The 15,408-nt window shown below is 46.4% G+C and overlaps 1 protein-coding gene across 4 annotated transcripts in view; it reads right to left on the bottom strand.

Moving 5' to 3' along the window:
* The window catches only part of MROH1 (maestro heat like repeat family member 1), a 127,909-nt gene that overhangs the window by 101,665 nt on the left and 10,836 nt on the right, over nt 1–15,408 (bottom strand). For all 4 annotated transcript variants that reach the window (XM_067467207.1, XM_067467206.1, XM_067467209.1 and 1 more), the window contains exon 2: nt 5,909–6,251. In XM_067467207.1, the coding sequence (XP_067323308.1) occupies nt 5,909–5,930 (22 nt within the window). In that variant the 5' untranslated portion in view covers nt 5,931–6,251. The remainder of the gene's footprint in view (nt 1–5,908; nt 6,252–15,408) is intronic.

Here is a 15,408-nt window from a genome sequence, read left to right as displayed (position 1 = left end):
CAGGTGGGAAGGGTGAGCAAACCCAAAGCAAAGGAAGAGACCTGGCTGCAGAACCATCCCTTTGCCTTGCAGGAAATTCAAGCCTCAAACTGTAGGTTATGACACACAATCAAAACAAAGCTTGGCATTCGATTATAGAATCCTAGAATCCTAGAGTTGGAAGAGACCTCCTGGGCCAGCATCCAGTCCAACCCCATTCTGCCAAGAAGCAGGAATATTGCATTCAAATCACCCCTGACAGATGGCCATCCAGCCTCCCTTCTGCTAACCCTTTGAGAAGCAAAACAACCACCACCACCTTCTCCCCCTACCCCTCATAGAATCAAAGAGTTGGAAAAGTTCAACCCCATTCTGTCAAGAAGCAGGAATATTGCATTCAAAGCACCCCTGACAGAGGGCCATCCAGCCTCTGCTTCAAAGCTTCCAAAGAAGGAGCCTCCACCACACTCCCTCCGGGGCAGAGAGTTCCACTGCTGAACGGCTCTCACAGTCAGGAAGTTCTTCCTCATGTTCAGATGGAATCTCCTCTCTTGTAGTTTGAAGCCATTGTTCCATTGCGTCCTAGTCTCCAGGGAAGCAGAAAACAAGCTTGCTCCCTCCTCCTCCCTGTGGCTTCCTCTCACATATTTATACATGGCTATCATGTCTCCTCTCAGCCTTCTCTTCTTCAGGCTAAACATGACCAGCTCCTTAAGCCGCTCCTCATAGGGCTTGTTCTCCAGACCCTTGATCATTTGAGTCGCCCTCCTCTGGACACATTCCAGCTTAGAGTCAATATCTCTCTTGAATTGTGGTGCCCAGAATTGGACACAATATTCCAGATGTGGTCTAACCAAAGCAGAATAGAGGGGTAGCATGACTTCCCTAGATCTAGACACTAGGCTCCTATTGATGCAGGCCAAAATCCCATTGGCTTTTTTTGCCGCCACATCACATTGTTGGCTCATGTTCCCCTTCCTCCCCATGAGGACTCCAAGATCTTTTCCACACGTACTGCTCTTGAGCCAGGCATTGTCCCCCATTCTGTCTCTTTGCATTTCACTTTTTCTGCCAAAGTGGAGTATCTTGCATTTGTCCCTGTTGAACTTCATTTTGTTAGTTTTGGCCAATCATCTCTCTAATCTGTCGAGATCGTTTTGAATCTTGCTCCTGTCCTCTGGAGCATTGGCTATCCCTCCCAATTTGGTGTCGTCTGCAAACTTGATGATCATGCCTTTGACCAGTGTCTGGCCCCTTGGAGTGCCTCTGGTGTTGCTGCAAGAAGGTCCTCCCTTGTGCATCATGTGGCAGGGCTCAGGTTGCATTGCAGCAGGTGGTCAGTGGTTTGCTCTTCTCCGCACTCGCATGTCATGGATTCCAGTTTGTGGCCCCATTTCTTGAGGTTAGCTCTGCATCTCGTGGTGCCAGAGCGCAGTCTGTTCAGCGCCTTCCAAGTCGCCCCGTCTTCTGTGTGTCCAGGGGGGAGTCTCTCATTTGGTCTTAGCTACTGATTGAGGTTCTGGGTTTGAGCCTGCCACTTTTGGACTCTTGCTTGCTGGGGTGTTCCAGCAAATGTCTCTGTAGATCTTAGAAAACTATTTCTAGATTTAAGTCGTTGACGTGCTGGCTGAGATCCAAACAAGGGATGAGCTGGAGATGTCACTGCCTTGGTCCTTTCACTATTGGCTGCTACTTCCCGGCAGGTTATAGTGAGTGCCATGAACATGCAGCCAAACATTGCCAATGTCCTCCTCAAACCCTGCAACCCACCACCCAAGGAATGCTTTCATTTGGGGAGAATTACATCCTAGATTTGACATTTTTCCTCCATCACAGGCAGGCATCCCAGGGTTCCTTGTGTGGAATTTGCATGACCCCGCCCACTGCCTCTACCTTAACCCTTTCCTACACTTTCCTACAGCACACAGCAAACACAGAAGAATTTATCAGACTGGACGTGTTTTGGGGCCTGATTCAACAGGATGGAAGTTGTAGTTCAACCCTGCATCAAGACCCCCTTCGAAAATGGATCTGGACTGTCCTTGGCATATGGGAGTTGTAGTTCACCCTTATCCAGAGAGCACTGGACCCAGCCCACAACAGATCTGGACTAAACTTGGCACATACCCCCAACATAGCCAACTACATACTGGCCTGATTTGAGGAGGATTGATCCATGATTCTGGGAGTTGTAGTTCACCTACATCCACATCCTTATGCATTTTCTATGCATTCATTAAAAAATCAAATCAAAAACTGGCATTTTCCTAATAAATAGTGTTACTAATCCCACGGGAGCATTGCAGCACACCCAAATACCTGGGAGTCACTCTGGACCGTGCTCTGACCTACAAGAAGCACTGCCTGAACATCAAGCAAAAAGTGGGTGATAGAAACAACATCATACGAAAGCTGACTGGCACAACCTGGGGATCACAACCAGACACAGTGAAGGCATCTGCCCTTGTGCTGTGCTACTCTGCTGCTGAGTATGCATGCCCAGCGTGGAACACATCTCACCACGCTAAAACAGTGGATGTGGCTCTGAATGAGACATGCCGAATTAGCACGAGGTGTCTGCGCCCTACACCACTGGAGAAATTACACTGTCTAGCCGGTATTGCACCACCTGACATCCGCCGGGAAGTAGCAGCCAATAGTGAAAGGACCAAGGCAGAGACACCTCCAGCTCATCCCTTGTTTGGGTATCAGCCAGCACGTCAACAACTTAAATCTAGACATAGTTTTTAAGATCTACAGAGACACTTGCTGGAACACCTCAGCAAGCGAGAGTCCAAAAGTGGCAGCACCTCAATCCATGGGTGATACCATATGAGAGACTCCCCCCTGGGCACACAGAGGACTGGGCGACTTGGAAGGCACTGAACAGACTGCGCTCTGGCACCACAAGATGTAGAGCCAACCTCAAAAATTGGGGCCACAAAGTGGAGTCCACGACGTGCGAGTGTGGAGAAGAGCAAACCACAGACCACCTGCTGCAATGCAACCTGAGCCCTGCCACATGATGCACAATGGAGGACCTCCTTGCGGCAACACCAGAGGCACTCCAAGGGGCCAGAGACTGCTCAAAGGACATCTAATCAACTACCACGTTTGCAAAATTTGTGGAGTTTTTTATCTGTGTGTTTGTTTTGTTCTGTTAGAAATGTAATGCAATGGTGTGGTTGCTGATGACACGATAAATAAATAAAGCTGGTTTTCCCTGTAATCAGCAGTCATTTATTTATTTATTTATTTATTTCGGTTTCTTCTACCCCGCCCTTCTCACCCCGAAGGGGACTCAGGGCGGCTTACAAAGCAAAGGCACAATTCGATGCTCCCATCACATAACAGTCAAAAACAGAAATAGCATCAATTCACAGTTAAACAACAATGCCTACATTACAACTATAAAAACCAATAAAATCAATAAACCAATACAAACCCAATTCCTCCTCATAAACGGTCAGCGTTCCCTATCTCATAGTTCCATTTTCAATTCCACATTGTCAGTCCTGGTCATACTCGTCTGATTATCTTCTCTAATTGTCAGATTGCCCAAAGGCCTGGTCCCACAACCACGTCTTTACCTTGCTCCTGAAGGAGAGGAGGGATGATGACGCCCTAATTTCCCCCGGGAGTGAGTTCCACAGGTGAGGGGCCACCACTGAGAAAGCCCTGCTCCTCATCCCCACCAGCCTCACTTGTGACAGTGGTGGGGTCGAGAGCAGGGCCTCCCCAGATGATCTCAGACTCCGAGGTGGGACGTAGAGGGAGATACGTTCGGACTGGCACAACCTGGGGATCACAACCAGATACAGTGAAGACATCTGCCCGTACAGGGTTTTGTAGGTCAAAACCAGCACCTTGAATTGTGCTCAGAACTGAACCGGCAGCCAGTGGAGCTGGCACAATGGGGGGGGGGGGGGTGCTCCCTGTATGTCACTCCGGTGAGCAATCTGGCTGCCGCTCGCTCGACCAGTTGAAGTTTCCGAATAGTCTTCAAGGGCAACCCCACGTGGAGTGTGTTGCAGTAGTCTATACAGGATGTAACAAGAGCATGGACCACTGTGGCCAGATCAGACTTCCCTAGGTACAGGCGCAACTGGCGCACAAGTTTTAATTGTGCAAAAGTTCTCCCGGCCACCGCCGAGACCTGGGGTCAAGGCTCAGCAATGAGTCCAGGATCACTCCCAAGCTGCGAACCTGTGTCTTCAGGGGGAGTGTAACTCCATCCAGCACAGGCTGTAACCCTATGCCCTGTTCGGCCTTACGACTGACCAGTAGGACCTTTGTCAGAGCACCTTGAGCTTGTGTTCAACCATCTCAAAACTCAATCAAAACAGAATCACCTAGGTTGCTGTGAGTTTTCCGGGCTGTCTGGCCATGTTTCCAGGTTGTGTTATTACATCTATATATATAAATCTGTTAGGTTGGTTCAACCGGACAGCAAAACTCCACAACCCCCCAACAAAACTTAACCAAAATTTCCATGCCCATAACACAACCCACAAGGTACAAACATATCTACTCAAAATGAAAAACGACACAACAACACACTCACAAAACGGCAAAACAACAAAACTCACAAACTCTCCAATGAAACTTAACCAAAATTCCCATGCCCATAACACAACTCACAAGGTACAAACATATCTACTCAAAATGAAAAACAACACAACAACACACTCACAAAACGGCAAAACAACTGAGCATGCGCATTGGTGCCCAGCCGCAAGTTCCCTGGCGCGCGCACACAGCCTTCTGGCCAACGTTCCCTCTGCAGAAGCCATGCCCACTCCAAGCCCCACCGCGCCGCTTCCCGCACACACACACACCCTGCCGCACGCACACACTCAACCTCACGCTCCATCACTCCCCCCGCCACCGCATACACACACGCAACCCCACGCTCCATCACTCCCCCCGCCGCCGCACACACACACGCAACCCCACGCTCCATCACCCCCCCCGCCACTGCACACACACACGCAACCCCACTCTCCCCGCCGCCGCACACACACACACGCAACCCCACTCCCCCCACCGCCGCACACACACGCAACCCCAGGCTCCATCATTCCCCCGCCGCCGCACACACACACGCCATCCCACGCTACATCACTCCCCCGCTGCCGCACACACACACATGCAACCGCATGCTCCATCACTCCCTCTCCCGCCACACACACGCAACTCCACTCCCCCCGCCTCTGCACACACACACGCAACCCCATGCTCCATCACTCCCCCCGCCGCCGCACACACACACGCCATCCCACGCTACATCACTCCCCCGCTGCCGCACACACACACATGCAACCGCATGCTCCATCACTCCCTCTGCCGCCACACACACGCAACTCCACTCCCCCCGCCTCTGCACACACACACGCAACCCCAGGCTCCATCATTCCCCCCGCCGCCGCACACACACACGCCATCCCACGCTACATCACTCCCCGCTGCCGCACACACACACATGCAACCGCATGCTCCATCACTCTCTCTGCCACCACACACACGCAACTCCACTCCCCCCGCCTCTGCACACACACACGCAACCCCATGCTCCATCACTCCCCCGCCATCGCACACACACACGCAACCCCACGCTCCATCACTCCCTCGCCGCCGCACACACACACGCAACCCCACGCTCCATCACTCCCCCCGCCGCCGCACACACACACGCAACCCCACTCCCCCCGCCGCCGCACACACACACGCAACCCCAGGCTCCATCATTCCCCCCGCCGCTGCACACACATAATAGTCCAGATATCTACCTCAACTTTGATAAGTTTTACTATAGGCCACAGCAACGCGTGGCAGGGCACAGCTAGTACTTAATAAAAACTATTTTTAAAAAATGAATGATAAAGCCAATTAATGCCAAAAGCGTTCCCATTCCACGTGCCATACTCACTCTTCACCCGCGACTCTGACATCTTCCTTGTCTTTGGGTTTTCCAGACCAAGGATCTGAGGGCAGCAGCTCCAAGCCGGAGGGGTCCCGATTCTGGAAAAGGACCCACACTCCCAGGCTCAACACTGGGTTGGGAAAGACCCCGAGCAGCGTGTCCCTGGGTCCATGCAGCCCAAGCAGAACCTCCTCTGATGCTTTGCTCTATGTCTCCCAGTTGCCGGCCAGTCCCGGGCAGCGGGATGCAGAACTCCGATCCCCCTCACTCATCCTTGCAGAGGAAACATTTGAGGAAAATACACCGGAGGAGCTGGCTTCCAGGGAGGCTCGCTTTTGACTTCCTGGGCCTGTGGAAAAGGAAAAGAAATCTTAGCACAAATCTTTTGCATTCATAGGCCACGCAAACAGTCAAATCAGATAACCCGGTAAGGAGATTCCTTCTCTTTGGTGTTGCAAGTTGCTTTGAATCTCCTTTTGTAGAGAAAAATCAGGGTAATAATAATAATAATAATAATAATACAATAAAATAATAAATTTTTCAAAGCACAGCAGACAAAGAGTCAGTACTTTCGAATCCAGACTGTGATACAAAATCCAGCAGAGAGATCTCGTTTGCTGTGACATACTGTGCTTTTGTGTCAATAATAATAATAATAACAACAACAACCGTATGCTGGTGCTTTTATGCGAAGCCACTTTGAGTCTCCTTTGGGAGAGAGAGAGCAGGGTACAAATAAATAGTAATAATAATAACAAGAAAAACAACAGGATGAGGGGGAGAAAACGGAAGGAGTAAAGCAGTGCTTTTCTCTCTTAAACAAGACTCAAAGCAGCTCATAACATTAAGGAGAAGTGCAGATAAAATAGATAAGAATAAGTTGTATTTTGATTTTTTAAATTCACCAAAATGGAAGTCAGCTGTGACCAGCAGTGCTGTAGAATTTGAATAGGCATGGAGGGCAAAAGAGAGAACTGTGCCAAGAGAATGGTGTGTCAATCCAACTCCAACCAGGATCGCCTTCCACCTGGAAACAGATGCCCTCACTGTGGGAGAAGATGCAGATCAAGAATAGGGCTCCACAGTCACCTGTGGACCTACCGACAAAACACTAATCTTGGAAGACAATAATAGAATCCTAGAGTTGGAAGAGACCTCATGAGCCATCCAGTCCAACCCCAATCTGCCAAGAAACAGGACAATTGCATGCAAAGCACCCCTGACAGATGGCCATCCAGCCTCTGTTTCAAAGCTTCCAAAGAAGGAGCCTCCACCACACTCCGGGGCAGAGAGTTCCACTGCTGAAGGGCTCTCACAGAGTCAGGAAGTTCTTCCTAATGTTCAGATGGAATCTCCTCTCTTGTAGTTTGAAGCCATTGTTCCATGTCCTAATCTCCTACTCGGACAATGAGGAATCACTTAAGTAAGTTTGCTAAAAACAGCAAAGACGGGGCTAACGAACACAATTAAAATTAGAAACCAAAGTAAACGTAACCAAACTCCAGGGGAAAGAAAACCAGAGCAGAATTTGCATCATTTGCAACACATGTTTTCGCTTGCACAAAAAGCCACTGGTGTGGAACATCTTGTGATAGAAAGCAGTTATTACTGCGAACCCTCATGAGCAAAGAGAGAAGGCCACACTTCTTCCTTACGTGGTGCAAGCCTGCATTCAGTTGAGAAAACTTATTTATCTTATTTACAGTATTTATATTCTGTCCTTCTCACTCCGCAAGGGACTCAGGGCAGATCACAATGCACACATACATGGCAAACATTCAATGCCAAAGACACACAACATATATAGACACACACACAGAGGCTATTCAATTTTCCAGCTTCATAAGGGTATGCTTCAAACTCCGGCCACCAGGGGAGCTGTTGCTTCACCGTCCAATTGTAACAACAACTAAGTACTTCCTCATTCTTTTGCACACTGCTGGAGAGTTTTATGACATCATAAATTAATAATATTAGTATTTTCCATTACTCATCCAGGATTTTAGCACTTTTATCCTGGGCATTTGGCCCGCCCTTTGTGTTCTATTTCTTTAGTATATTATTTTGCAACTATTATTTTATTTTATTACTTTACTAGCTGTACCCGCCACGCGTTGATGTGGCCAACTTTCCCTCCCTCTCTCTCTCCTTCTTTTCCTCCTTCCCTTTTCTTCTTTCCTTCTCTCCCTTCCTTCCTTTTCTATCTCTTTCCTTCCTCCCTTTTTCTTTTCTTTTCCTTCCCTTTCTCTTTTTTTCTTCTCTGCCTCTTTCCTTCCTTCCTTTGCTTTTTGCTTCCATCCTTTCTTTTCTCTTTCCTTCCCTCCCTTTTTCTTTCTCTTCTTCCTTCGCTCCCTCTTTCCTTACTTTCCTTTTTTTCTTTCCTTCTGTTTCCTTCTTTCTCTCCCCATTTCTTTCCTTTTTTTCTTTCCTTCCGTTTCCTTCTTTCTCTCCCCATTTCTTTCCTTTTTTTCTTTCCTTCCGTTTCCTTCTTTCTCTCCCCATTTCTTTCCTTTTTTCTTTCCTTCCGTTTCCTTCTTTCTCTCCCCATTTCTTTCCTTTTTTTCTTTCCTTCCGTTTCCTTCTTTCTCTCCCCATTTCTTTCCTTCTTTTCCTATTTCTTTTTTTCTTCCTTCTCTACTTCTTTCCTTCCTTCCTTCGCTCTTTGCTTCCATGCTTCCTTCTCTTTCTTTCTTTCCTTCCTTCCTTCTTTTCCCCTTCCTTCCCTTTTTTCTGTATGTCATTTATCTTTTCGTCATTTATCTTTTGGGGTTTTTAAAGTCATTTCCACTGGGGTTTTTTTTTGGGGGGGGGGGTTATGAATGATGGTCACTCGTTGGTCTGTTAGGAGTGTTGTCCAAATTTCGTGTCATCTTGTCCAGTGGGTTTTGAGTTCTGTTAATCCCACAAACGAACATTACATTTTTATTTATATAGATGTATTTTATCATGATGCAGTTTTTCATTGCTTTGTATTTTTGTCATGTTGTATTTTTGGGCTTGGCCTTATGTAAGCTGCCCTGAGTCCCCTTTGGGGAGATGGTGGCAGGGTGTAAATAAATATTATTATTATTATTATTATTATTATTATTATTATTACTACTACTATTATTATTAAATTAGCCTCACCATATAAGCAGCACCTAAATTTCCTACTTGACAGATGCAATTGTCTTTTGGGCTGCAAAGGTCAACAGCAAGCTAGACAAATAGTCGGGAGCTTACTCCGACCTGACTCCCAACCAGCTGCATCACAACCTTTGCAGTATGTTTGCTTTTTGGGCTCTGCTTTGTGCATCTACACCAGGTATGGTCCAACTTCAGCCCTCCCTCCAGATGTTTTGGACTTCAACTTTGCAGCATGTTTGCTTTTTGTGCTCTGCTTTGTTATTGTTTATTGTTTATTTTTGTTTTGATATTTATTATACTGTTTTGTATTGATTATTTTGTTATTGCCTTCGTTTTATTGATGTACTGCGGGCTTGGTCTCATGTAAGCTGCACTGAGTCCCTTGGGGAGATGGTAGCGGGGTACAAATAAAGGTATTATTATTATTATTAATAATAATAATATTGTGTATCTACACCAGGTATAGGCAAACTTCAGCCCTCCTTCCATGTGTTTTGGATTTCCTAATCCAAAATTTCCTTCTTGACATATGCAACTGTCTTTTGGGCTGCAAAGGTCGACAGTAAGCTAGACAAATGGTTGGGAGCTTACTCCGACCTGACTCCCAACCAGCTGCACCACAACCTTTGCAGTATGCTTGCTTTTTGTGCATCCAGGTATGGGTCAACTTCAGCCCTCCCTCCATGTGTTTTGGGTTTCCTAATCCAAAATTTCCTACTTGACAGATGCAACTGTCTTTTGGGCTGCAAAGGTCGACAGCAAGCTAGACAAATGGTCGGGAGCTTACTCCGACCTGACTCCCAACCAGCTGCACCACAACCCGGTCCTTTGCAGTATGTTTTTGTGCATCTACACCAGGTATGGGCCAACTTCAGCCCTCCCTCCAGGTGTTTTGGACTTCAACTCCAACAATTCCTAACAGCCTAGCGGCTGTTAGGAATTGTTGGAGTTGAAGTCCAAAACACCTGGAGGGAGGGCTGAAGTTGGCCCATACCTGCTTTGGAATTGGACAATTCTTGCTCTTGAAAGAAAGTATAATATATAATGCACTAGATAAAAGAAACTGGACTCTGGTCTGCAGAAGCTGGTGCCGTGATAATCGCCTCTCCTTGTTCCTGGGGACGAAGAATATGCAGGAAATGCAGGCAATCCCAAAAATGGAGAAGTGGGTCAGCCGCGGGAAATATGTTGCAACGCCGGCCGAGCCTCTCCCATCACGGACGGGACAAAGAACAGCCCAGCGAAGCAAGCAAGCGATGCATCTGCACTGCAGAATTAATGCAGTTTGATTCCACTTTCACAGACATGTCTAGAAGTTGTAGTTTGGGAAGGCACCAGCACATCCCATTGTAGCTGTTAAAGCGATGTCAAATTGCTTTGAATCCACAGTGTATGTATTTATTTACCAGTACAAGGCGAAAAAACATCATAAACATTATAAACATCTCCTTACCAAAGTCATTATCCAATTGCATTAACAGGTTTGCATTAGCAAAAGCTTGCTCAAAAAGCCAGGTTTTAACCTTTCTGTGGAAGGTCAGAAAGGTGGGGGGGGGGTGCTCTTATATCGCATCCCACAGCCAAGGGGCCACCGCCAAGAAGGCCCTGTCTCTCGTCCCCGCCAAACACATCTGCGAAGAAGGTGGGACCGAGAGCAGGGCTTCCCAGAAGATTTTAGAGTCCTAGATGGTTCATAAGGAGAGATATGTTCAGACAGGTCAGCTGGGCCAAAACTGTTTAGGGCTTTATAGGCTAAAGTCAGCACTGTGAATTGGGCCCAGTAGCAAACTGGCAGCCAGTGGAGCTGGCACAACAGAGGAGTTGTGTGCTCCCTGTGCACCACTCCCGTTAGCAACCTGGCTGCTGACTGTTAGGGAGTTGAAGCTTCCGGACAGTCTTCAAAGGCAACCCCACGTAGAGTGCATTGCAGTAGTCTATACAGGATGTAACCAGAGTGTGGACTACTGTGGCCAAGTCAGGCATCCTAAAGTACAGGCGCAGCTGGCGCAGAAATTTTAGTTGTGCAAAAGCTCTCCCGGCCACTGCCGAAACCTGGGGTTCCAGACTCAGCTATGAGTTCAGGATCACTCCCAGACTGCGAACCTGCGTCTTCAGGGGAAGTGGAACCCCATCTAGCACAGGTTGCAACCCTTGGGTGTAAATGCACCCAAGAAGGGAGGAGGAGCAGGCTTTGAGTCAGGAATACAGAGACCTTCAGGCAAAAAGATAAAAATGCAATGGGAAATAAAGCACAAAAACCAATTTGCTGATGCTGCAGCTGACTGAGCAAAAGCGAGTCTCTGCTCCCGGGATTAGCATCCAAATGACCCAAATAGGAGAGGAAATTATTATTCATGCAGGGATTGGGGGGACCCACAAAAGTTGCAGGAGATGCTCATTGATATTATTATTATTATTATTATTATTATTAATAATAATTTCCAAAGCTCTAGGTCAGTGGTTCTCAACCTTCCTAATGCTGCGACCCCTTAATACAGTCCCTTATGTTGTGGTGACCCCCAACCATAACAATGTTTTCGTTGCTACTTCACAACTGTAATTTTGCTCCTATGATGAATCATCTTGTAAATACCCGATGTATTTTCATTCATTTGGCACAAATACCCGATACGCCCAAATTCGAATACTGGTGGGATTGAGGGGAGGATTGGTTTTGCCATTTGGGAGTTGTAGTTGCTGGGATTTATAGTTCACCTACAGTATCAATGGGCTTTCTGAACTCCACCAATGATGGAATTGAACCAAACTTGGCACACAGAACTCCCATGACCAATAGAAAATACTGGAAGAGTTTGGTGGGCTTTGACCTTGAGTTTGGGAGTTGTAGTTCACCTACATCTACAGAGCACTGTGGACTCAAACAATGATGGATCTGGACCAAACTTGGCACATATGTGAACACTGTTGCAGTTTGGGGAAATGAGAGTTGGGAGTTGTAGCTGCTGGGATTTATAGTTCACCTACAATCAAAAGCATTCTGAACTCCACCAATGATGGAATTGAACCAAACTTGGGACACAGAGATCCCATGACCAACAGAAAGTACCAGAAGGGTTTGGTGGGCATTGACCTTGGGTTTTGGAGTTGTAGTTCACCTACATCACCTACATCCAGAGAGCACTGATGCATCTCGACCAAACTTGGTACGAATACTCAATATGCCCAAATGTGGACACTAGTGGGGTTTGGGGAAGATAGACCTTGACATTTGGGAGTTCTAGTTGCTAGGATTTATAGTTCACCTATAATCAAAGAGCATTCTGAACTCCACCAATGATAGAATTGGGCCAGACTTCCCACACGAAATCACAACGACCGACAGAAAATACTGTGTTTTCTAATTCATAGAATCATAGAATCAAAGAGTTGGAAGAGACCTCCTGGGCCATCATCCAGTCCAACCCCATTCTGCCAAGAAGCAGGAATATTGCATTCAAATCACCCCTGACAGATGGCCATCCAGCCTCTGTTTCAAAGCTTCCAAAGAAGGAGCCTCCGCCACACTCCGGGGCAGAGAGTTCCACTGCTGAACAGCTCTCACAGTCAGGAAGTTCTTCCTCGTGTTCAGATGGAATCTCCTTCCTTGTAGTTTGAAGCCATTGTTCCATTGCGTCCTAGTCTCCAGGGAAGCAGAAAGGAAGCTTGCTCCCTCCTCCTCCCTGTGGCTTCCTCTCACATGTTTATACATGGCTATCATATCTCCTCTCAGCCTTCTCTTCTGAAGGCTAAACATGCCCAGCTCCTTAAGCCACTCCTCATAGGGCTTGTTCTCCAGACCTTTTAGTATTTTAGTCGCTCTCCTCTGGACACATTCCAGCTTGTCAATATCTCTCTTGAATTGTGGTGCCCAGAATTGGACACAATATTCCAGATGTGGTCTAACCAAAACAGAATAGAGCATGGGGAGCATGACTTCCCCAGATCTAGACACTAGGCTCCTAATTGTCTTTGGCAACCCCTCTGGCACCCCCTTGCGACCCCCCCAGGGGTCCCGACCCCCAGGTTGAGAAACACTGCTCTAGATGCTCTTACTGCCTATGACAGGGAAAACCAGCTGATCCCCAATCCATCTAAAACACAGACATGTGCCTTTCACCTTAAGAACAGACAAGCATCCCGAGCTCTGAGGATTATTCCCTGGGAAGGAATCCCACTGGAGCATTGCAGCGCACCCAAATCCCTGGGAGTCACTCTGGACCGTGCTCTGACCTACAAGAAGCACTGCCTGAACATCAAGCAAAAAGTGGCCGCTAGAAACAATATCACACGAAAGCTGACTGGCACAACCTGGGGATCACAACCAGACACAGTGAAGACATCTGCCCTTGCGCTGTGCTACTCTGCTGCTGAGTGCGCATGCCCAGTGTGTAACACATCTCACCACACTCAAACAGTGGATGTGGCTCTTAATGAGACATGCCGCATTATCACAGGGTGTCTGCGCCCTGCACCACTGGAGAAATTACACTGCTTAGCTGGCATTGCACCACCTGACATCCGCTGGGAAGTAGCAACCCATAGTGAAAGGACCAAGGCAGAGACATCTCCAGCTCATCCCCTGTTTGGGTATCAGCCAGCATGTCAACGACTTAAATCAAGAAATCATTTCCTAAGATCTACGGAGATACTTGCACGAACACCTCAGCAAGCGAGAGTCCAAAAGTGGCAGGCTCAAACCTCGCTGATACCAAATGAGATACTCCCTTCTGGGCACACAGAAGACTGGGCGACTTGGAAGGCGCTGAACAGATTGTACTCTGGCACCACGAGATGCAGAGAAATGGGGCCACAAAGTGGAATCCACAACATGCGAGTGTGGAGAGGAGCAAACCACTGACCACCTGCTGCAATGCAACCACATGCACGATGGAGGACCTCCTTGCGGCAACACCAAAGGCACTGCAAGAGGCCAGAAACTGGTCAAAAGACATTTAATCAACTACCAAGCTTGCAAACGTTGTGTTTTGTCTGTCTGTCTGTTTGTTTTGTTCAAAATGTAATACAAATGTCTGGTTGCTGATGACATGATAAATAAATATTAAGTTATAGGCTTATATTTTCCCAGGACAGATCAAACATTTTGGAAAGAAGAAAGCTTTTAAGACTGAGTGCTTTTGCATTCTATTGCATTGCATCATGTCATTGTTAGCCGCCTTTAATCCCTATATGGGGAGAAAGTAGGTAATAACCATACCTGATAGTTCATGACATGCAGGTGCAAAGAGAGACACACCTGAGAGCCCTTTCCTTCCTTCCTCCAAGGGACTGGGAACTCTGCTCTCTCAGGTGATGCTAATACCTTTATTATGAAACTGATACCTCAGTCTATAACATCTATACCTATCTTTGGAGGAATGAATGACTGAACTATGTAACACACTTTTGTTCCTGGGTTATAAATGCCATTTCCTAATTGATTCTAACATGAAAACACATGGGGAAAGTAAATTAAACACTTTGGTCTAGTTTTCCATTGAATTTCATCTCATCATCAAGTCTCTCAACTAATTGCAACCTAGTTTGTGGCAGCCACAAAAATGAAGTTTTTTTTGAGTAGTACAACTGCTTTCAAAATAAGGACTGCACAATATAAATAAGCATAATAATAATAATAATAATAATAATAATAATAGGAAATAATTATTCAGAAGCTTTTGAGATATTAAAAACAGAAGTTCAGCCCATCCAAAGCAGAGAGTCCAAGATATACAACAAATGTAAACAGCTTCCTATTAAGTCTATCTTATCTGTCTGTAGGAGAAATTATGGTCTATAGAACACTATAGAACAAAACCAACATTGTTGAAAATAATTATTATAATATAGTAAATATATATTTGAAATAGTACGTCATTGGGGGAAACGAAGGTCTTACTCTTACACACACACACACATATATGTAAGACTTTAGTTTCCCCCAAAGACATACTATTTCAAATATATATTTACTAAATTATAATAATATTTATTTATTTATTTGCTTCATTTTTATACCGCATTTTTCAGCCCTTAGCAGGCGACTCAATGCGGTTTAATTAAAATAATAATTATTTTCATGTATAGCAATGTTCATATAGTCACACACACATATATATATACACATTTTAAACAGTAAGTATTTTGGGGGAAAATGTGGTCTTTGCACTCTTTAGAACAGGGGTCCTCAAACTAAGGCCCGGGGGCAGGATACGGCCCCCCCAAGGTCATTTAACCGGCCCTCACACAGGGTCAACCTAAGTCTGAAACGACTTGAAAGCACACAACAACAACAGCAATCCTATCTCATCATCCAAAAGCAGGCCAACACTTCCCATTGAAATACTAATAACTTTATATTTGTTATAATTGTTTTTCATTTT

Source organism: Anolis sagrei, chromosome 4 (genome assembly GCF_037176765.1).
Source record: "Anolis sagrei isolate rAnoSag1 chromosome 4, rAnoSag1.mat, whole genome shotgun sequence".
Lineage (NCBI taxonomy): Eukaryota > Metazoa > Chordata > Lepidosauria > Squamata > Dactyloidae > Anolis > Anolis sagrei.
This window is presented reverse-complemented; position numbering and strand designations above follow the sequence as displayed.